Here is a 22,011-nt window from a genome sequence, read left to right as displayed (position 1 = left end):
GAAAAAACCATTGAGAAGCATAGCAGGAGGGAAGCCAGGAGTTTCTCTACTGAAACACAAGAGTTAAGAAAGCAGTTGAGTTAGAAATTCCTAGGTTCAAACCAAATACCTTCCCATGTGTTAGCACCTCATAAGGTGATATGATTTTAGTATAAAAAGATTAGGCAATATGGTCTCAAATTAATAAATATATACCAATGTTAATATTATATACACATTATACATGCATAGAAAAAAACTGAAAGAAAATGCAAAAAGTATGAACAGTGCTTCAATCCAAGTGGCTAAATTGCTATCGTAACTCCATTTATTCCAGATACTATGCTGGGCACTGTATTCTCTTCACTTAGTCCTCACAACTACCCTGAGATGGCCACTATCATCCCCATTTTCACAAATGGGAAAACTGAAGATAAGGACAATTAAAAAAAAAAAAACCCTGCCCAAGGTCATGTGATATGCAAAATAGCACAGGTGGGATTCAAACACAGGCCTGTTTGGGAGTGTGATTTCTATTTTCTTCCATGTCTTGATATGTGTGTGTGTTGGAGTTTTTGTAGGGAACACATAATATTTATGAAGTCTGAAAAGAAGCAGTGAATAGTTAGTGGCCCCAGGGCCTGGTTATATGAGCATGTTCTTGAGTTGTTGCTCCCTGGATGAGTTGGCCTGAGTTTGGGGCATTTGTCACTCCTAAGCCAGCCATTTTCCATCCTGGCCCTAAAGGTACAAGATGACTTTTAAATACAGCACCTTCTTGCAAAATAGCAGTACCCAATGTTTATGGAGCACCTAGTATGTGCCAGGCACTGGACTAAGTGCTTTGCACAGAGACTTCATTCAATTTCAGCACAGCTTGATGCATCAGATATCAGAACCTGTGTTTACAAGTCAGGAAACTGAGGCTGATGTTAAGTGACTTTCCCCCCAGATCACACCTCCAGAAGGCAGGGAGGGCTAGATTTGGACTCCATTTCCTTAGACACCATGGTCTGAGCTGTTGACCATGATCACTTGCCACCTTTCTGTCCTGTGTACACCCAGCCAAGGTCCTCTGCTGTGCTTATTTCTTCTTGGACATAACATCCCCTCAAATGACCCAAGGGAGGCCATCCAAGCACCAAGGAGATTGCCATGGTCACATAGGTGGGATGTTTATCCAAGTACCTGGTTGAATATCAACCTCTAACCCACTAGATAGATAAGGACATTGAGAGCAAATCAAGAGTGGCCAGGATTGGGGTGGAAGTTGTCCATCCCCACATCCCATGGGCTGCCTCTGCTATTTTAAGATGTACATTATGGGCCTCCCTTGGTCCCTTCTCTGGTCAGAATTTGTCAGGAAAACAGACCTTCTTCAACTGGGAAGGCTCTCCAAGTCATTTGGTGGGATCCAGGCTGCTCGAGAACCATCAGACTCCCATGTTCCAGGCAAGGTACATTGCACCTGTGGGACCTGTCAGTCCTCCCTATTTTTTCAAGGCTACAGGAATTGTTCTTAGTTTGAACTCTGGCTCAGACTGCTCCAAAGCCTCCTCCAGCAGGCTTCTCTCATTTGTAGGGCAACCAGGAGGAAGGAAGGAAGAGAGGGAGGGAGAGAGGAAGGGAGGGAGGTCTCAGGGACAGGCAATGAAGTCAACTGAGACAGCAAGTGATTTGGTGGGGCAGCTAGGTAAGGAGCAAGGCCAGCAGTCAGGGACATGACCGCATTAGATGGGCTCCGTCCCCCAATAGTCCCAGGAGGGTCCCCTTTATGGGTTGAGCACAGCACAGGCCTTCTTGACAAAGGAGGAATCCAGCAGTGGAGCAGGAAGAGAGAAAGCTGGTGGGGAAGACCAGATGTTGGAAAGGATTGAGGAAAGAGAGAGAACAGAGAAACAGGCAGAAGCAGGGCCTGGGGAAGAGGAGAGAGGCAGAGACGTGGATAAAGAGACAAGAAGTAGTGCTGCTTGCCCTCAAGGTGCACAGTCCACTGGAGGGGGCAGCAGCCCAGGGGCTCTTATTGTCATACAGCCAGGAATCTTGAGAAGGGGACCAGGACACTAGAAAGCAGTTCTGCTCTGAGCAGTTTTCCCAAGGAAGTGGGACTGAAATCAGGTCTGGAAGGACGATAGGAATTTCAGAGGCACAAACAGGCACATTCTAGGGACCAGGCTGGCTGAAACAAAGGCCCAGGGTGGAGTGCTCTATCCAAGGAATGGGAAAGGCCTGGTGAAGCCAAGCCTGGAAAGGGAGGTGGGACCAGGCTGTCTGGGGTCCCCCTGGAGAGGGCAGATGGACTGAGGAGCATCTGCAGAGCCAGGAGAGTCACGGCCAGCATTGTCCTGAAAGAGAGGTGCTGCAAAGTGACCCTCAGGCCACCAGGAAGGGCAGAGTCCTACAGCAGGAGCCCTGGGGAGAGAACAACATCTGCACTTATTCTTAGAAGCCTTTTTTCTTCCTCTTTCTGATTTTGAGAACAATACATATTGATTATAAGAAAATTAGAAAATATAACAAATCATTAAAAAGCAAGTAAAAATCACCCACAGTTTCACACTGTGTTTGGAATATTAATTTAAAAATAAACCCCTTCACCCTCCCCCAACACTGTTTGATTCATTTATTCAGTTCATATTTCCTGAACCCCTACTCTGTCCTTATCATGAGCACTGTTGTATTCTAGTGGAAGGAGGAGAAACATGGCATATACAATAAACATAGCCAATAGTGAAAATATAAAATGTTAGATATTAACTAATATATATTAGATATATAGATAGATAGATAGATAGATAGATTTTTTTTTTTTTTTTTTTTTTTTTGGTGCCGGGGATTGAACTCAGGTCCTTGCGCTTGCACAGCAGGCAGCGAAACCACTGAGCTAAATCCCCGGCCCCGTATATTAGATATATCTTAATTAATATAAAGTATTAGATATTAAGTGCTATGAAAAAAGAAAATGCCAAGCAGGAAAAGAGAAGGGGAAGGAGACAAGTAGCAAATTTCAAATATGGGGTCTAGATTGGCTTCTTTAGCATTTCATATTTTTGCTATGCTTTCATCTCACGCAGGATACATTCATAGATATACATTCATAGATAGGTACTACTTGAGATTTTTTTAAATAAAAATGATGATATTCCTCCACTTGTTCTAAAAACTTGCTTTTTTTCCTTCCCTTAACGGTATAGCCTGGCCATTACTCCAAGTTTATGCACAGTTCTTTTGTTTTCTTTCAGTACTGTAGAGTATTTCACCATGTGGCAGCAATCATAATTTATTTACAAGTCCCCTGTGGATAGACAGCTAGATCATTTCCAGTTCTGAGCAGTTTGAGGTGAGAAGGGGGCTGTCCAGAACCCAAATCCAAGAAAGGCCTGCCTTGGGCTCTGCTTGACTCAGAAGCAGAGTGGGGCCGGGCTGTGCAGGAAGGGGAGGGAGATCATGGGCAGAGGGGGCTGCAGGAGGAGCAGCACAGTGCACCAGCTGGCCCCAGGTGACCCTGCTCCCATCCTCCCTCCATTAATCATGCCCTACCTCCCCCTGACTTTGTCGCAAGGTGTTGTGAGCAGGTGTGGTACATGGACATGGGTGTGAATGCACACACTCACGTGTCTCTCCACAAACACTCTCCTCCACCCTTCCTTTCCCATGGGCACCAGGGCAGCCAGCTCAGAGCTGCATTCACTGGCCCTCAGCTGCCCGCAGTAGCCTCTGTCAGTGCTGCAAACTTTGCTGAGTCTTCGTGCCAAAGCAGAAGACCCAGACCCGCATATGCACCCCAACTCCCTCTGCAGACCTGGCCTGCTTGGCATTGCACAATAAAACTCAGAAACCTCACAATACCTTGTTCTCCATGGATCCCAAGGGCCCATTCAGCTTCACAGAACACTGCCGGGGTCATCTTATAGGCCTGTCCCTTCTCAGTGGACCCTACCTGCCCATGCTCAGATGAGCCCCAGCCTCATTCTACAGCTCCCACACTGCCCAGCCCTGTCCCTGCTCCTACCAGGGGCAGACCAAGTGCCAGCCTCATAACCAAGCATTTCTGCGTGTAGTGGTTGTGGATGCTCCCGCTCCAGCCCCACGCAGCCACTACTCCACATCACATATCCCGACTCCCCATTTCCTGCCTGGCAGGGGCTGAGCCAGCTCACTACCAGAAAATAGAAACAAGTGCCAATAATCTACTTGCCCTAAAGAGCCCCCACCATGGTCACTCCCTCAAGCAGCCTGCTGACACTGGCAGCACCCCCCCCACCCACACCCCCGCTTCCTTTCAGCTAATTGTCTGCAAGTGACTCAGAGCTGCCTCTGAGCCGGCTGGTACTCATTTAGGGAAGGAAAATTCAGTAACCCACATAAAAATCGCTTTATTAAAGTGCAAAAATATTCCACCGACTGTATTCCCACCATCTGTTTTGCTTGTAATTCTTCTGAAAAGTGCAATTCTCTGTGCTTCCTTGGCCTTTGTCCTTTAAAAGCTGCCAGAGTCATCTCCCTGCTGCTCGTGACCTGTATGCCTGGTGTTAAGGGGCCTCCTCTGCAGATCCCTCCTCTCCCTGTGCACAGCCCTTTCAGACTGGCCAGCTTGAAGGCTGCTGCAGTGAGGTGCAGTGTCTGGGAGCCCAGTCCCCTCAGTTAGGCAGCTTAATGCACCCTGGGGCAGAGGGATTAGATTATCTAAGGACGGGAGCCTGAGTTCAACTGTAGTGCAGACATCCCCAAGCCACTTCATCTCACCAAGCCTCACTGCCTACATCTGGGGAATGGGTATGAAATGTTCACCTCTCAGATATAAAGGCCCTAAAATCCCTCCTAGTCACCTCTCCCCGACCCCGTCTAAGTCACATTCTCACACTCTCCTGCCCCCTCTTTCAGCTTCTCCGTGGTCTTCAAACTCGCCATGCCATTGCACACCTCTGGACCTTTACCTTGCTCTTCCCTCTGCCTGCAGTTTTCCTTCCTTCCCTTCTCTGCCTTACAAACTCTTACTCCTCCTCCCAAATGAAATGACTGACCTCTGAGTGGTACCGATGTTATTCCCACACCGTCCCAGTTTACTATAATATAATCATTTGTGTTCATTGCTTCCTTCCTCCAGAATGAGGTCTGGGTCCTTCTCAGGCATGCTGGATTCCAGATCACTTTGCAGTGCTTGCCACATGGTGGCTGCTGGGCATGCGAGCAGGGCTGTTGTCAGATGGAGGGTCTCAGGGGAGTTGTTTCCGGGTTCTTGGTATCCCAAAAAAAGAATTGAACAAGACAATCAGTGGAAGTAATAAGAGTAAGATTGATTAAAAGCCAGTGAGAAGAGCTCATGGGGCCCATAATGGCAGACACTGGGTCTCTTAAGAACCTGAGAAAGGGCCGGGGATTTAGCTCAGTGGTTCCTCCGCCGGCCTTGCAAGCGCAAGGACCAGAGTTCGATCCCCGGTACCAAAAAAAAAGAACCTGAGATTATGGGAGGATCTATAGCTGGGAACCAAGGGCAGTCATGACCCAGGAGCCTGATTCAGCATACCCAGGTAGAAGGAGAGTTTTTGACCATAAAAGGTTTTTAGAGGAAATGTCATAGCATCCAAAAGCCCAGAGGGAAGTGGAGTATGATCAAAATTGCAAAGCAAATGAGGTTTTTGAAGGCCAGAGTCAAGTACTTTTGGTTTTCCACATGCCTGGGGGTTTTAGGAGGACAGGATGACCTTTATCTGTTGGCTTCCTGACATTTTGACATAGTTGTCCTTGTTCTGTGTAGTTTCTCAATTCTCTGTTGTTTACTTGTCCTTGCTCTACTTCCTACCTCAGGGTGGGTCCCAAAAACGTGGGTTCTGGGATCAGACGGACCTTAGCTGGGTGTGGGCAAGTCTCTTCTCCTCACCAAGGCTCAGCTTTCTCATGTCTAAAATGGAAATCCTAAAACTAATGCCTTCCTTGTGGGAGTGTTGTGAGGATTCGATGGCCCCCCACCATAAAGTTCTTGATACAATTTGGGACACATTGTAAGTATTCACTGTTATCAACAAATGGAAGCCCTTTGGGGACTGCGGGGTAACCCTGTAAGAGCTGATGGTGACAAGATGCTAAGGGTGTTGATTAATTGGAGGGGCAGAATTCATACTTCAGGAAATAATTGTGTTTCCCAGGAATGTTGGGGCTCTGGGCCAGCACCCCCACCTTACAAACAAAGAAACTGAGGCCCAATGAGTATGCCTAAGTACTCCTAATGCTGCTTCTCAGCTCTCCTGGGTCTGAAGGGAGGAAGGGAGGGAAGAAGCCGGACTTGGAAGCCCACTACAAGTGCAGGCTGTAAATTTCTGGTAGTCTATGAATATTCTGACTCTTGAGTTATTTGTGGCACTTCAGTCAAGCTAGAAAATGTATTCATGTAGCTGTTCTGTTGGTATAGGTGAGAAACATTTGCTTTTCTTGATCTCCTTTTCTTTAATTAAAAATGTTTACTTTTTACATGAGCTACTTACTTTGGGCACTGTATACCCTAAAAATGCCAAATCTCTTACACCTCAAGATTCTTCAAAGCAAGGAAGCAAAATTGTGGCCCGCCCTCCCCACCCCCGTTTCCACGCCCTGGAGTAGCGGGTGAGAGAGGAGTGGGGACGGCAGGGAATTCTTTTCCGGCTTGATAAAGCAAAACCCTGAATCCTGAAGGCTGGGACTAGAAGGAAAAAGAGTCTGTGGGGAGAAATGGGGCTGTGAGTCCTTGCCCTGAGCCTCTCCCCGTGACTGCTGCCCCTGCTTGGGCTCTTCCGGAAGGCGGCACCTGGTCTTTGCCCGCATTAACTTGCCGCACAGCAGCAGCAGCATGGGAACGGTCTAGTGGGACTTCTCTGGAGGCAGGGTGAAGTAGCGGGAGCAGGGTGGACCAGACAAGGAGGACTGGGAAGCTGGATGATGTGGCTGGCAAGGTCGCCCGTGACATCCTGGGACTGGGAAAAAGATAAAGCTAGGCCCTACCCTCCAAAACGATGCTGTGATGCTGTGATGCTGTTTGGCCTCTGTACACAGGTCTCTACACCTGATTCTCTTAGTCTTTGCGAAGTTTCCAACCCCTTTTTAAAAATACTAGAACACCTTTTATATATCAAAATATCTCGCAGACAACCAACCCTCTCCCCCCTAGTAGCTGTCAATGCCACATCCATTGGCAGGTAGTAAGAATCAAAAGCCAGTACCAGTTCAATAGGACTTTTCAGTGTGAGTGGTTTTCTAACAGTATCTGGGTACATTAGGAAAAAATAATAGAGCGTGCATGTGGGTGACCTGTTATTTATTCAGCCCAGAAATGCTGTTTACAGGGGTATATGGATTTGAGGACCCTAGCAGGACCCAGTGCCCCACCCCTCACCTGGTGGGTAATCAGGCAGTAGCTATGCTCTCCCTCCATATGTGCTAAGCACAGCCCTTCTTGCCCCATGACTGGACCAGTGGTACCGCCTCTACCCAAAGGTGAGGTCCATCCCCCTCCTCCGCACCCAAATCATCACCATTAGCCTGACCTTGCCACAGGGACTAACCTGTTTCCCTTTGCACTTGACAAATCTTTCCAACCTGCTTTCTGCCAATGAGGTAGGGCATTGCTTTAAGGGTGTGTGCACATAGATTAGCCATGAGTAGTATTGTCTCAGCTTTGCTGTCTTTTGTAAACATCTCGGTTCCATAGAATGGTCTTTCTTCAGTGCCCTTTGCCCCATCTTTTCCAGGTCTTTATTTATAGGTCAGGTCAAGTGCTTCGTCGCCTAGAACCTGTCCCTGGACACCCTACGTAGAAGGGCCCCCAAACAGCTACCTAGTCCTCTTTACCCTGTTACTCTATTTTGGTTTCTTGGTGGAGCTTGTCAATATCTGGCATGATTTATTTGTTCGTATGTTTGCTTGTCTTCCACGTGGAGAATGGAAGCCCCATAAGAACAGGGACATTCCTGGTGACAAAAGAGGTCCTGGCCCCTAGCACAATTCCATTAATAGAAATAAAAGAGCCATGCCCAGAAGTACACAGTGAATGAGCTGCAGAGCTGGGAGTCATCCCCAGGTCTGCCAGCCACCTCCTCCCCACCATGTTCTTTCTAAATACCCAGTAAGTGGTAGAACCAAGATTAGAACCCTGGGCTCCAAAGTTGACCTGTTTACTACCACACCTTCCATCTCCTCAGACTCAGACTGTTGGCTAGAATATAAGTTCTACAGCTGTGCTGTCCAGTATGGTAGCCACCAGCCATCTGTGTTTATTTCCATGTAAATTAGTTAAAATTGAGTGAAATTTAAATCCAGTTCACTAGTCCCCACTTCAAGAGCTCAACAGCCACAGGCGGCTAGTGACTACTGTACTGGACAGGATGGGTACTGAACACTTCCACCACTGCAAAAATTTCTATTGGACAACATTGCTCTATGGAGAGAGCACCTTGAATCTGGCTTATTTCCCCAGCCCTTAGAAGAACGATCCATTAACAGTTTTATTGAATGAATGAATGAATGAATGAATACATGCCCATGCTTTGACTGAGCCGCTGTCTCCTCTGCCACTGACCTCTCTCCTTCTTCCCACAGGAAGAGACGAAGCCTGCAGTGTGGAGGTGACGTGGCCAGATGGCAAGATGGTGAGCCGGAGCCTGGCCAGCGGGGAGATGAACTCGGTCCTGGAGATCTCCTACCCCCAGGATGAGAACAAACTTCAGAACCCAGCCCCACTGGAGGTGGGCCAAGGCATCTGGGCCTCATATACAGAAAAGCAGGCACCAGCCACAACTTTTAGACTAATCTGTAGACTTGGGTTGTAAATGATGGAAATCTTAGCAAAGGGCAGGATTCAAAATGATTCCTCCATTTGTAGTTTGCACAATATCATCACACTCATATCTTTTCTGCTTCTCATAGAAATCCTGGAGCATTGTCAGGTCAACTGTTTTTGCACCTGTTTTACAGAGGAGGAAAACTGACACTAAGAGGAGGAAGGCACCCTAGCCCTACTGAGGCTGCATACCCAATTACGAGCAGGGTTAAGAATTGACCCTCTGGGCCAGGAATTTAGCTCAGTGGTTCCGATGCCTGCCTCGCAAGCACAAGGTCCTGAGTTCGATCCCCGGTACCAAAAAAAAGAAGAAAAAAAAAGAATTGACCCTCAGTCTCCGCTTCCCTGCAGATGCTTTCCAAGTCCCTGAGGAGGCCTCCTATTGCCCTAAGTGGGGGGGTCTAAGGCCCCATACCAGGGCCTCTTAGGACTCTTCAAGGAAGCGACTTGAACTGATATCTGGTCCAGCTCAGGCACACATCCCATGTGCAGGCAAATGAGCAGGAGTTTGAATTATATGTTCTTGGTTTCCCCTCCCCACATTCTCAGTACAAGGGAAAATGTACTAGAGGGAGTGGCTCCCCACAGGCCTGAGACTAAGAGCATCCTTCATGCTCAGGTCAGGGTGACAGCTGCTCTGTGGTTCTGACTAGGAGGGGACCTGAGAAGAGACCTTTCTGACTCACCAGTATCTCTGCTTCTGCCCACTTTGCAGTGCGGCCAAGGATTCTCCCAGCAAGAAAGTGGCCACTGCGTGGGTGAGTTGCCAGAAGGCACAAGGGGATAGGGCAGGGGCTGGGATCTCTCCCAGGCATGTCAGTCAGACCTGCAGCAAGGTCTGGGGTGCAGACAAAGGGTGGAAAGGGAGGGAGAGGAAGATGCTGTTTGTTTCAGGGCTCCAGATGCCAAGACAACTGCCATGTGACTCACCAAGTGATGTTAGTGACTAGTAGGCTGAGTCACCACAGTTCTGGGTCTTGGCAGTGCCTGCAATGAAGATAGAACAGCCTGGAGAGGAGACATACTACCGCATGGACATTGAGGTCCATGGTGACTGGGGGGTGAGCGTGCTTCACCCTAGCACAGGTGGAATAGCTATGTGCCTTGACCAGCCAGGGGAGCAGCCAGCAATGGGCCTGTTAGGCAAGCGTGGGCATTGCTTGTGGAATTTGGGCAAAATGGTGTGGAGTGTGTCACAGTGCAGATGGGAGGTTGCAACTTGGTGCAGTACTGGGGGTCAGGTCACTGTGGTACTGCCAAGTGGCCGCTCCTTGAGCGTCCAGTGACCTGCTGAAAGTTCCCAAAGCCCTGGAATGATGAGAAGGGGCAACCTAGGGGCAGTGTCCAGAAGATGGTCAAACTAAAGTCTTCCTTCCCAGTGCAAGGCAATGAGGGATCAGGCCAAAGAGTTACTCCTTCCCTAGACCAAATCCAGGAGTGAGCCAGACAGACACAGCCCTGCCCCTGAGGCGCTTATAGCCAGTGGAGAAGCCCACAAGTGAACCGCTTATGACCTCACAGGGAGATCGGTGTTGGCATGGACAGAGGCAGGAGCTTGGGAACTCAAAGGTGGCAACTAAATCAGTCTAGGGAGGGTCCTTGAAGGTGGCCTAGAGTAAACAAGATTGAAGCTGGGACCTGACAGATGATGAGGAGTTGGACAGGCACAGAGTGGGGCAGCAGTGTTCCACAGAGGCCCTGCCAGGAAGGACACAGCTACAGGAGTCAGGGAGCAAAAGGTGACTCCTCAACACCCTGTCTCCACCTAGCCTCATTCTAAACAGACAGTGAGGCACGCAGAAGCTACAGTTTTCTCTTCATGCCAAAAGACTCTTCAAGGCAGTCAGTCCAGCCTCTCCTCCTTTTCATCATTCAGCAGCCATAGATGTGCCTCCTCTGTGGTACCAAGTAACATCTGGGTGCTGGGGATGCAGCTCAAGCACCTGGCGTGAGGAAAGCTCATTCTAGTGAGAGAGGCAGCAGGACCCGAACATGGGATCACATAGCTGAGTAAGGTGGTTTAAGAACCCTATAAGCAAGGTCCTCTCTGGAGACTGTTCTGGACAGAGAGGACCTTTAAGCTAAGTCCTGAAGAATGAGAAAGATCCAGCCACAGGAAGAGCTGAAAGGAGAGTTTTCTTGGAAGATGGGAGAGCAGGGACAGAGAGCTCTCGTGCATTAGAGGGGTTGCAAGCCTGAGATAATGAGGAGGAGGGCCATGTCCCGCAGGGGCTTGAGGCTCCAGGAGGGATTCTAGATTTTGTTTTTAGGAACCTTGGAAGTTAAGCGAAAAAGTGACCTGATGCAATTCACATTTTTAAAAGATCACTCTGGCTGCTGGATTGCAGATTGGATTGGAGGGAAGAATAGAAGCCAGGAGGCCAGTAAGGCAACAACTGGAGAAATCCAGGCAAGAGATCATGGTGGCTGGGAAGAGAGTGGTGGTAGATGAGTGAGAAAAGTGGACAGACAAGAGTACAGTGGGGGGCAGGAGGGATAGGGCATTCTGTGGGATTGCATATGGTGTAAGGAGAAGAGAGAATTCAGGAATCACTCCAATTTCTGCTGGAGCAGCTGAGTGGATGGTGGTAACATTGATTGAGCTAGGAGAGATGGGAATTGGGCAGAAGAGATTTAAGGTTCAAGGGAAATCTAAAGTTCTGTTTTGGATAATTAAGTTTGAGGTACTGTACATATTAGACATCCAGGTGTCAAGTAGGTCATTGGTGATTGGATTCATAAGTCTGGAGCCCAGAAGAAAGGTTATGGCTGAAGTTTGCATTCATCTATGGATAAAGGGGTCACCTACAGAAATTATGGTGGGCAGAAAAGAAGATCCAGAACCAAGCCTCAGTGTATCCCTCCCCCAAATGTAGAGGTCATGTACAAGAGGAGCCAGCCAAGGGGACTGAAGTCAGGAAAAGGGACCTGTCCAGTGAGGAGAAGGGACCTGCCCAAGGTCACAGAGTGGGTGGGTATACCAAGCCTGAGCTACGACCCCCTGCCCCACACCTCCCTGGTGAGTAGCCCCTCCCTCACCTTTCAGACACCAATGAGTGCATCCAGTTCCCATTCGTGTGTCCTCGAGACAAGCCTGTGTGTGTCAACACCTATGGAAGCTACAGGTGCCGGACCAACAAGAGGTGCAGTCGGGGCTACGAGCCCAACGAGGATGGCACAGCCTGTGTGGGTGAGTGAGTCCCCAGCCACAGTCCAGTAGCAAGGGGAAGTTGCCATCCACTGGGGAGTCCTGGGTGGGCTCCAGATCAAGGTCCCCAGCCCCTGCCTTCTCCTGTATGGACAGAGCCACCTTAGACTCATTTTGGGTCTCCAAGGAAGACCATGACAGAGGCTTGGAGAAGTCCCATCACTGCTACCACCACCTGAATGGCCTCAGGTGCTGTGTCCTGGCCTGAGGCTATTGTTCTTCTCACATCTCCTAAAACTCGTGTTCCTACCTTGAGGTCAGCCCATATTTTCATAGCTGAGATATGAACTAAGAGTTATCTTTTGGCTGAATTTCTGAACTGGTGTTTGTCTTCTTCCTCCCAAACTCTTTCCTTCCCATCCTACCCCTACCCCACCTTCTCTCTTCCCCATTCTCTATCTCCCTGCCTTACCTTTTTGCAGCTCAAGTGGCCTTTTTAGGTGGGTATTCTTCATCTGCCTTTAGAATCTCTGAGCCTCTCACTTGGGCCTCATATCTTTCTCTAGGCCTTGGACTTTGCCTTCAGTTATATGCACTTTAAATCCCATCAATAAAGGAAAAAACAAAACAAACTAACAACCTTTGTGGAAAAATAAATCTCTCCAGCTGCCTGTCTTTCTCTACACCCAGTAGACTCTGCCCCGTGTTCCCTCTAAATGGACAGCAGGGGGTGGCCGTCTTTGAAAAGGGAAGTTTGGGAGATACTGATACAACCATAGTTGTTTGGGAAGCCTTTATTTGCACGTTTTCTGAGAAAACAAAAAAAGGAAGTCTCCCTTGTCCCATCTAACCTCCCTCACTCCTTCAGAAGAATCAAGATAGTCCTGTCTCTTCTGTTTCTTCCAGTATCTTGGGAGTTTATTTTGCCCTTAACAAACATGGCTCCCAGGTGGCTGCTTGCTTGGTTGATTCGATAATGTATCATGTGCCTGCTGCTTTGGCCTGTGCTGTTGCTGCTTTGTGTGCCCTGAATTCCTGTGGTAGCAAAAGCCCTATTGGGGTTGATGGTGATGATGGGAGGGCAAAGGGTGGCCCTTTGGGACTTTTGATAAAAATGTTAAAGTTTGAACTTGCTAAGTCTTCCAGCCTCTTTTCTGGAGAAATATGCCAATAAACTCTCTACTAGATATTAGCACCTAGCTGGTAGGGCAAAAAAATGTGTCTGAGCAAGTAGATACTAGTTGGAATGCTGAATTAGGAACAGACCTCCCACCAGGAGATGCACGGAAGGCAAGTCATGATACAAGGAAAGCAACACTCTCAGACATGGACAGTGATTTGGGTGTATGCAACAATCTTCACATTTGGGGAGCCAGGGTTTGGACCAGGAAAGTGTGTGGAATGAGCAAGGGACAGACTTAGGAGGAGTATTCTGGGCCTTTTATTTGGGAGAAGTCACATCTCCACCACAGGCCTCACTTTTCCCTAATCTAAACGGTGAGAGAATTGGGCTAATATTCCTCTAAGGGTGTTTTGTTTTGTTTTTGCTTTGCTTTGCTTTGTTTTTTGAGACAGTCTCACTGTGTAGTCCAAATTGGCCTTGAACTTATTATAGTAAGGCCAAGCTAGCTTTGAACTCACAGCGACCCTCCTGCCTCAGCCTCCCAAGTGCTGGGATTATAGGTGCACATCACCATGCCCCACTAGGACTCTTTCCTTTCTAAGACTCTGCAGTATGTGGCTGGACATAGACATGAGTAGTCTCCAGCTACCCTGATTTATAGAAAGATCCTTGCAACTCAGCCTTCACAGTATCCTTGGAAACCTGGAAGTTCCTGAAGCCTGAGCAGCCTTTGAGCATAATATAACACCACAGAATATGCTCATAACCAGCCGCAGGTAATGAAGACATGTTATAAATCACAGAACTGTTCTTCATGGGGAAAAAAGTTGCTCCAAGATATAATAAAATCACACTTAAGAATGCAGCAATCCTTTTAAAAACATATTTAACAAAAAACTACCCTTTTCTGATGTCATAATAACACTCCCAATAAATCACAAATATGAATTCCTTATAGCTAGTGCTGTTTTTACACTTAGAACAGGAGCTTAAATGAAAAGTTTTTAAATGAAAACAGCTACAATTTCTCTGAGAAGCATATAGCAACTAAAAATCGCTCTACTTCTAGAAAGCCCATTCCTGTGTATTGACACAAATTAAAGATCTGGAAAGGCCTGAGAGATGAGGCTCAGAGAGATGAAGTGATCAAGGTCACTCTGCCCCAGCTCACAGAGCCAGCTGGTCCCCAAACCAGGTTGGGAGCCTTTCCTACTGTGCCTCTTGTCAGAGGGGCCGTAGGCTCACACTATTCTCCAGCCGTTCTGGAAGCTGCTGCCTTTTTAGAAATGAACAAGTAGATCTCTGATAGTGAGATAAGCAAAAACCCAAAGCACACGTAAGAATGGTTGCAAATGCGGGGGTAAATGACAAGATAACAGAGCCCATTAGCTGGCCACACACAACAGCAGGAGAAATAAGGGACAGAACAACTAGTGAGAAGCCAGTCAAGAACATCAGGATCTTCGGGATGACACTAGATCTCAGAAGAGGCCTTGAACTCCCGCACATTGAATTTCATTGGTTGGAGGGGTAAGGTGCACAACAAAGAGGCATTCAAGGTCCCAGCCATTTGGAACCCAACTATAGCATCCACACTCCAGTGTAGGAAGGCTTTCCATTTGATCCATTTGTTCATTCAACAAATATTGGCCGGACATCTGCTGTGTGCCAGGGACTGAGCTGGGGTCAGAGCATCCAGTGTTAAGCAAAGGAAACATGGTTGCCGTCCCCTCGCTGCCTACCTTTGCCCCGATGGAAGAGCTGAGTGCAGGGATTGGAAAAGAACACCAAGAGACTCTGAAAAGTCTAGCTAAATTCTTGGGTTCCTGCACCAGGAAGCAAGTTCTCTCAATCCATTCATTCATCCATATATTCACTCAGCAAGCATTTATTGGGACCCTCCTTGTGTGACAACTCTCAGTCCCTCCCATGAGGAAGGTGACAAGCTCCCTCCAATGAAAAGGTCAAGTATGTACTCCAGAGATGCTTGGGTGAGAAAAATGTAAAGCTAAAAAATACAGAGGACAGGGAGGTACTGAATTAACCTTTTCTGCCCCCCCAAAATAGGGCCCATTCAGTGAGCTAGGAAACCAGGCTGCCAGAACCAGGGGCCTCAAGTGCAGTACATTTACCGGCGCATACTTTACCAGCCACACAGATGTGTGGGTGCAAAGCCACACCCTGGCTACCCAGGCCCAGAATTTTCAGGCCCCTCTTTCCTCTGATTCTTCTTTCTCTGAGACCCATAGAGTCCAAACCCTTGCTGTACCCTTCAAAGCACAGAGAAGTCCCATAGCCCCACTTGGACTCCTGACATCTTTGTTGGATTATACTGGACTTGAAGATGTAACAAAAATAGCACAGGCCTTCAGGGGCAGGTGAGGAATGAAACGGCCTGGGGAGGGATGATGCAAATGGAGGGGCCACAGCCCATTCCACCTGAGCGGTGACATCAGCCTGTGTTGCTAGACTTCCCATTTTTCAAGTAAAGCCAAAAACTAAGAGTAACAACAGCACCATTTTCATTCTGTCCAAGAATAGAGCCTCTCCCCAGTAATATACCCCTGGAAATAACAATAATAGCTTACACTTAGTGAGTGCGGCATGTCTGGGTCAGATCTAAACTCTACAAGAATCCTTAATCCTCACAACAATCTCAAGAGGAAAGCACTACCATTTTCCCAGTTTTGCAGATGAGCTAAGTACTGTCAGGGTCACAACAGCTGGGACAAAGGCAGGATTGGGTTCTACTCATGTCCTCTTCATTTGGGTGGCTGACTGGTTTACACAAAAGCTACAATCTTTCATGCTGCCCTGAGTCATGGTCTGGGCCAGAAATGGAGAAACAGGCAAGGGAAACCGGCCCGTCCTCCCCAAGGTTATGTCCAATCCTGCAAGAAGAGTTGACCTTACTGGTGAGGAGAGCATCCTTCTCTGGGGCAGAATGGCGAATTGTCTGCCACCCACTTTCAGCATGTACCCAGTTGCCAGCCCTGCTCTGGGAAGGTGCCATTCTGAGGGCCAGGAGTTTGATTATGAGTCACTCTGGCTGCTATGGCCCCCTCCCAGGGTCTGGGGATCACACTCAGACTGGTGTCGTGGAACTCCAGCCCAAGCAAAAACTCCACTGTAACCTCCAAGAGCCACATGAAGAAAGGAGAATGAACACTTCATTTTTTCCAGGCAGCCAGCTGAGCTTTTCCACAGATTCCAGACCAATACCTCCACCCAGACTCCAGCCCAGGAGGCAAGCTGAGACCCTCCCATCATCTCCCTCTTCAGTATAACCCCTCCTTTTGCTCCTTCTGTGGGGCCACAACCCCAGACAGGAGGCCAGGAACCTGCCAGGGACTGATGCTGTGTCTCCTTAGCAACAGGCACATCCTAGAAGGAGGAAGAAGGAGGGCAAGAGAGCTTGAGCTGGTTAACAGTGAAGGTAATGCCAACCTCTGCCTCAGCAGCTCTGTCCTCTTAAGGAACTGCTGTTGAACAGTGAAGTGGTCAAAGGGTAGGACATCAGGGGAAAATGAGAAGCAAGAAAAGAAAAAAAATGTCCTCAGGGAAAGAAGCTAACATTTATGGAATCCAACCATATGCCAAAAACTTTACATACATGTCTCCATCAATCCTCACACCCACCCTAAAAGAGTGGCCACAGCGGGCCACAGCCAATTTCCCAGACCCAGGCTATGCTATGTTCAGCTTAGTGCTTAGAGAGATTACTAAGAGATCCCAGAGAGAATAGCCATAAAGTAAGAGACCAGAGGAGAGTGGACCAAGGCTACACAGAGCAGAGGTCACTGGAAACTAGTGACCTGGCCTGGAGATTTGGCGTGCAACGCTCTCAGAATCTTAGAGCATTAAATCCAGAGGCAACTGAGGCCCAAAGAAGCATTGTAACTTTCCTGAGGAACACATGAATCTGCGTCCCTGTTGGGCCTCCTCTAGGCCAGTCTGCCTGCTGCTCCTGCAAGGAGCTCAGCCTAGTGCCACACACACACACACACACACACACACACACACACACACAGAGTCTCCTCTAGAAAAATCCAAGCATTTTAGAAACATATGCATATAAACAATTTCAGGAATAAGGGGGACAGTGCTGGTTCTTCCCATTTTGCTGACATAAAAACTGAGCCAGGCCTTGTCCCCACCAAATAAACAGAAGACCTGTTTGTGGGCCTTGGAACACGGGTGAGACTAAGCTCGAATGAAGGGATGGAGTGTAGGAGGCACCTGAGCAGCTGCGAAGAGGGAAGCAGGGTTAGGAGCCCCAGGGATAAAGCTGAAGCACAGGAGAGTCTGCATCCTCTCTCTCCAGGGAGTCCCACCCAGAGCTCCCTAACAGAAAGAAAGCAGGCTGGGGTCAGTAATTCCCAAAAGGTAACTCTATCTGCATAGCCAGCTCAGAGCAGACAAAAGGAGCTTGCTCCTGAATCACTGTTGCACCCCAATCCACAGGCTAACTTTTTCTCCCTCTGCAGAGCTCTGGGGAAGGAGACACATACACTCCAGTTCGCCAGCTGCTCACAGGGACTGGTAGAGGCACACATTTAGGTCAAATGTACACCCTGTCTGCAATTTCAGGTCCCAGACTCGAGATTTACAGCCCTCAAGGCAGACACAGGGAAAGAGGTATGCCAGGGCACTGTCACGGGAAAGTCTCAATGCCTGAGTCCACTGTGAAAGTCTCCTGTGCCAGAATGCCACGCTTTTTCCTAGACACCTGGGGCAAATCTCCTGTGGCCCTCCTGCATCCCTTCCGTCTAGCCTGAAAAATTTGTCTTTACCAGAAACTCTGGAAAAGACTGAGATTTTAATCCCAGACACTCCACCCCTGCACTCTGAAGTGACCCTAAGCAAGTTATTTCCTCTCTGAGCCTCAGTTTCTTCAGCCACAAAATGTAGGCAATAATAACAACCTTGAGGAGGTGGTAAGGTTCCCAGGAGATAAAGCATGTAAGGCACTCAGCCCAGCACCCGGACTGATAAAATGTAGAGATTATTATAAAATCTCTTCTCAGCCCTTCAGCCTCCTGGTTTCACTTTTAGCAGTGCCTGATTTTACAACAATCTATAAGTCATTAACTGGGTGATATTAGACCTATAAGAATCCTTGCCAACAAGACACATCCATCACTCAGGGTTCATTTGGGAACTGGATGAACACAGCATCTTCCCTTCGAAGAGTCCAGCTCAGTGTTTAGAGCTGCACAAGGAGCACAGGGCCGATCGGTACCCATCCATTCATCTGCCTCTCCAGGGTCTGTAAGCATCCATCTCAAGCCCAGCAGCCTTGGGTTCATCAGTCATCTCCCTGTAGCCAGCCATCTTCTCTGTGCCCATCCACTTATCTGTCTATTCATCTATCCATCTACCCATCTGTCCACCCTTGGTGCTTCATCCTCTATAACCCCAGGCCTAGACTTCTGGACAAAGCATTCAGTCCCAGAAGGATTTACCTTCCCCCAGATCATGATATTTAGGAAGCCAAGCAGAGGCTGAGTGGAGTCAGGGTGTTTTCTTCCTTTTCTCCTCTCCCAAAAAGTCAGAACAGAGCCACAAGAACGCAGCCTGAGTGACAATACTGAGAGCTGCTGCCCAGTGCAATGACAGCCTGCAGTCACTTCTTTTACCCTTTGAGTTATGCAGTGGCCACTTGTAGTTAAATTGTATCACTCAGTGACCACTGCCCATCTGCTTCAGCCTGTACTACTACTTCTCAGTGGCACATTGCTCCAAGCTTGTGGGTTACACAGTCTGTTCTCCCACTTTCTACCTGCCTGTGATGGGCTGCACCAGCTGTCACCTGCCAAGGGTGAAGCCCTGTGACAGGCATTGGGGCAGAGAGGCGGAAGTAGGAATGAGTAAAAGACCCCTCCTCAAAGAGCTTACCAGTTAACTGGGGTGGGAGAGAAAAGAGCCCTCACCATACCTGAGGCCTTGTAAGCAGTGCACAACATTTCCTCTTCCCAGGCCTCGCTCAACTCGGCTCTCAGGTGGTAGCTGGTCCCCAATCACTTTTCCATTACAGAAATCGATAATGTGAATTATTCCAAAATAACGAGCACCTCCGTGCCTCTGCAAAACTAATTTTTCTGTGTCTGCATTTGTGCACGTGTTTCACCCTGGGTCTAGAATCTGTCTTTATGAATCAATGAATGGCATCTTGCATCTGACTGTGACATACTGTGGCAGAATGAAGCAGGACTTAGAGTCAGAGACTTAGGTTCAAGTCTTTATTCTGACACTTAGTAGCTGTGGGCTCTTGCCAAGCTACCCAACAATCTGGAACATCAGTTTCTTCATGTATAAAATCAGATTTCGAATACTGCCACCCACCAGAGTGTTAGAAAACTAAATGGAATAATAATGTACATCAGTGTTACTGGTGTATATTAGGAAATCAGTGAACCCTTGGATAAATCTGTTCTATGCAACAATCTGAAACCTGCTATGAATCTGTATCATGAGGCCATTGTAAAATGAGGTCCCAGTGTCACTTCCACATAACAATAATGTCTTACGTTGGAAAAACAGATTATCATTTACAAACAGGCAGTCCCATAATGCTCTCATTTTATAAATGACAGAGCTGAGACTCGGGAAAGTTAAGGAAATTACGGAGTTCCTGGCTGGAGCAGCCCTTGGATTCCCTTCCCTCAAGTTTCTACCTCCTCCTCCCTCCTCCCTAACCCAAAACACATCCCCAGTGCAGCTCCAGGATGCTGCATGTGAACTTCTGCACCCAGCAGATGCTGAAGTGACAGGCACTTTGAACAACCTCTTGGAAGAAGAGCTGTGAGCTCAAACCAGTCTGCCCTTGGTGCTGCCAGGAAAATAAAACCTCCTAGAAGTCTCTTGAGAAGGGTTATGTGGAAACTCCTAAAGGCTAGACTCTGAAAGCAAAGAGAGAAACTGACATTACCAAGTACCTGTTTCCTGCCAGGTACATTCACAGCTGGTTTCTCACTGAACCCTCAAAACCAGTTGTTCCTGGGCCAGGGATGTAGCTCAGTGGCACCACACCTGCCTGCCAAGCACAAGGTCCTGAGTTCAATCCCCAGTACCAATAAAAAAACAGTTGGTCCTAACCTCTAATGGGTCAGGGGTCACATACTCATTTGAAAATCTGCTCAAAGCTATGGATTCTCTCCCCCAGATAAAGGTACCAACTATGCACACAAGTTCAGGGGGACCAAGGTTAAGATCCCCTGGTGTGAACTTGGGCTGTTTTAAGATTTTCTTGGGCACCAGGAACCTTCTTTTCTGGAGGCCCACCCTGAGCATATCAAACACTTTTGTTTATATCCATATCCATATCCACAATGGAAAAAAAATATATATATATATACACACACATCAAATTGAATTCAGTTGTCTTGTTTGATATAATGTGTTACATTCGAAGACCTTTAATAAAAATAATTTCAATTTTGTGCTCTCTCTTGGAGCCAATAAACTTTTTTGGTGAATCTTATTGACATATCACATGTACAGGACAATGCACAGATCTTAAGCACACAGTGCAATGTAGTCTCATGAAGTGAGCACCCCCTGAAACCAGGACTCTGGCCAACAAGCAGAATATCAGGAGCTCCTAGGACTCCCCAGGCCCTTCCCTTTCACCACCCTGTGCCCAGGAGAATTGCAATCCTCATTCTCATAGCATAGGTGATTTTTGTCTCTCTGAATTTGTTTTATGTGGGATCATACAGTTTTTGCTCATTTTGCATCTGGCTGCTTTTGTGGAACCAGTAAGTTTTTTTTATTCATGTCTGAGGTGTTCTCTGAGGCCTATAAAAGCCCCATGATCTCTTGGCACTGTTAGAACCAGGGATTCTTCACCTTGCCTTCACATTACAATCACCAGGTAAGTTTTCAAAATCCTGATGCCCAGACGATGTGGGGGTCCCAGAACAATTGTATCAGAATCTCAAGGGAGAAGATCAGGCATTGGCAGTTTTTCATGCTCCCAGGTGGTACTGGTTGCAGGAAAGGTTGAAAACCTCAGATCCAGGAGTCTCCACCACCATGTACTGATGTCATGATATGTCATGAAGCTGGAGCTCAAATTCAGGTCTGACTTAGGGTGGCATTTATTTTATCTCCTCCCTGGCTAAATAGTGAGGCCAACACCAGGTCAGGGCACCTCCTGCAGGGACCCTCCTCACCCAAAGATGAGTTGTGAGGGACAAGGATTCCCAAGCCAGTGATGATCAGAGGCAGCCCGGCACTGTCCCTGAAGAGAAAGAATCACCACCACTTAACTCCACCTTCATCCACACCTCTGGAAGCCAGGAAAGCTCTTTGCAGATGGTGGCAGCAGAGACTGGTTTGGGGTGAGGGGAAAGATTCTCAGATAGCTCTGTCTGCCACCACTATTGACTCCGAGATGCAGTGCCTGATTCCACCACTTAGTGGCACTCATGGTTCTATAAGCCCTGTGATGGTCACACATCTGCTGCTTTTGGCCAAAGGAAGGAAGCCAGAAGAGAAAGTATGCAGGACAGTTGTGTTAGCATGCCAGGCGGGCTTCGCCCCTAGCAGGGGGCAGGGTGGAGACCTGAGGGCAGCTTGGCTGAGGCAGGAGCAGAGTTCTGCTCCCTGAGTCCTTTGGGGCCTGTCCCTGGCTGGCAAGGAGGATACAGAGACATGGCTGCAACCAGAACCAGGATGGAAACAACTGCCCCTATAACTAAGCCAGTAGAGAGAGGCACACGTAGCCTGGCCTGCAGGAAAGGGTCTTTCCACTCTGCCCTTTACCAGGCTGCCCCTGTGGGTCCCACACACCTGTGAGCACACCATACCATACTTGGGATGCCTTGGGCATGGAGGTACCAACCCTGTCCCAGAGCCCAGATACAGCTTCAAGTCCTTCCCTGAGAGTTTGCCAGATCCTAGCCCTAGGATGGCTGAGAGGTGTCTGAAGCTGGATATCTTTATCTT

At 48.1% G+C, this 22,011-nt stretch overlaps 1 protein-coding gene across 3 annotated transcripts in view; it reads left to right on the top strand.

The window, feature by feature from the left end:
* The window catches only part of Crtac1 (cartilage acidic protein 1), a 141,252-nt gene extending 128,677 nt beyond the window's left edge, over positions 1-12,575 (top strand). The window contains exons 12-15 of one of the 3 annotated variants that reach the window (XM_004838628.4): positions 8,548-8,693; positions 9,504-9,546; positions 11,835-11,978; positions 12,419-12,575. In XM_004838628.4, coding sequence (XP_004838685.1) covers positions 8,548-8,693; positions 9,504-9,546; positions 11,835-11,978; positions 12,419-12,537 — 452 coding nt within the window. In that variant the 3' untranslated portion in view covers positions 12,538-12,575. Of the gene's footprint in view, positions 1-8,547; positions 8,694-9,503; positions 9,547-11,112; positions 11,367-11,834; positions 11,979-12,092 lie in introns of those variants that run through there. The other 2 variants (XM_004838629.4, XM_087185095.1) reach the window with 2 other exon arrangements.
* Positions 12,576-22,011: the final 9,436 nt, after the last annotated feature.

The sequence above is a fragment of the Heterocephalus glaber genome, unplaced genomic scaffold (assembly GCF_053883595.1).
Source record: "Heterocephalus glaber isolate CG9 unplaced genomic scaffold, H.glaber_assembly_v1.0 deba00001497, whole genome shotgun sequence".
Classification (NCBI taxonomy): domain Eukaryota; kingdom Metazoa; phylum Chordata; class Mammalia; order Rodentia; family Bathyergidae; genus Heterocephalus; species Heterocephalus glaber.
This window is presented reverse-complemented; position numbering and strand designations above follow the sequence as displayed.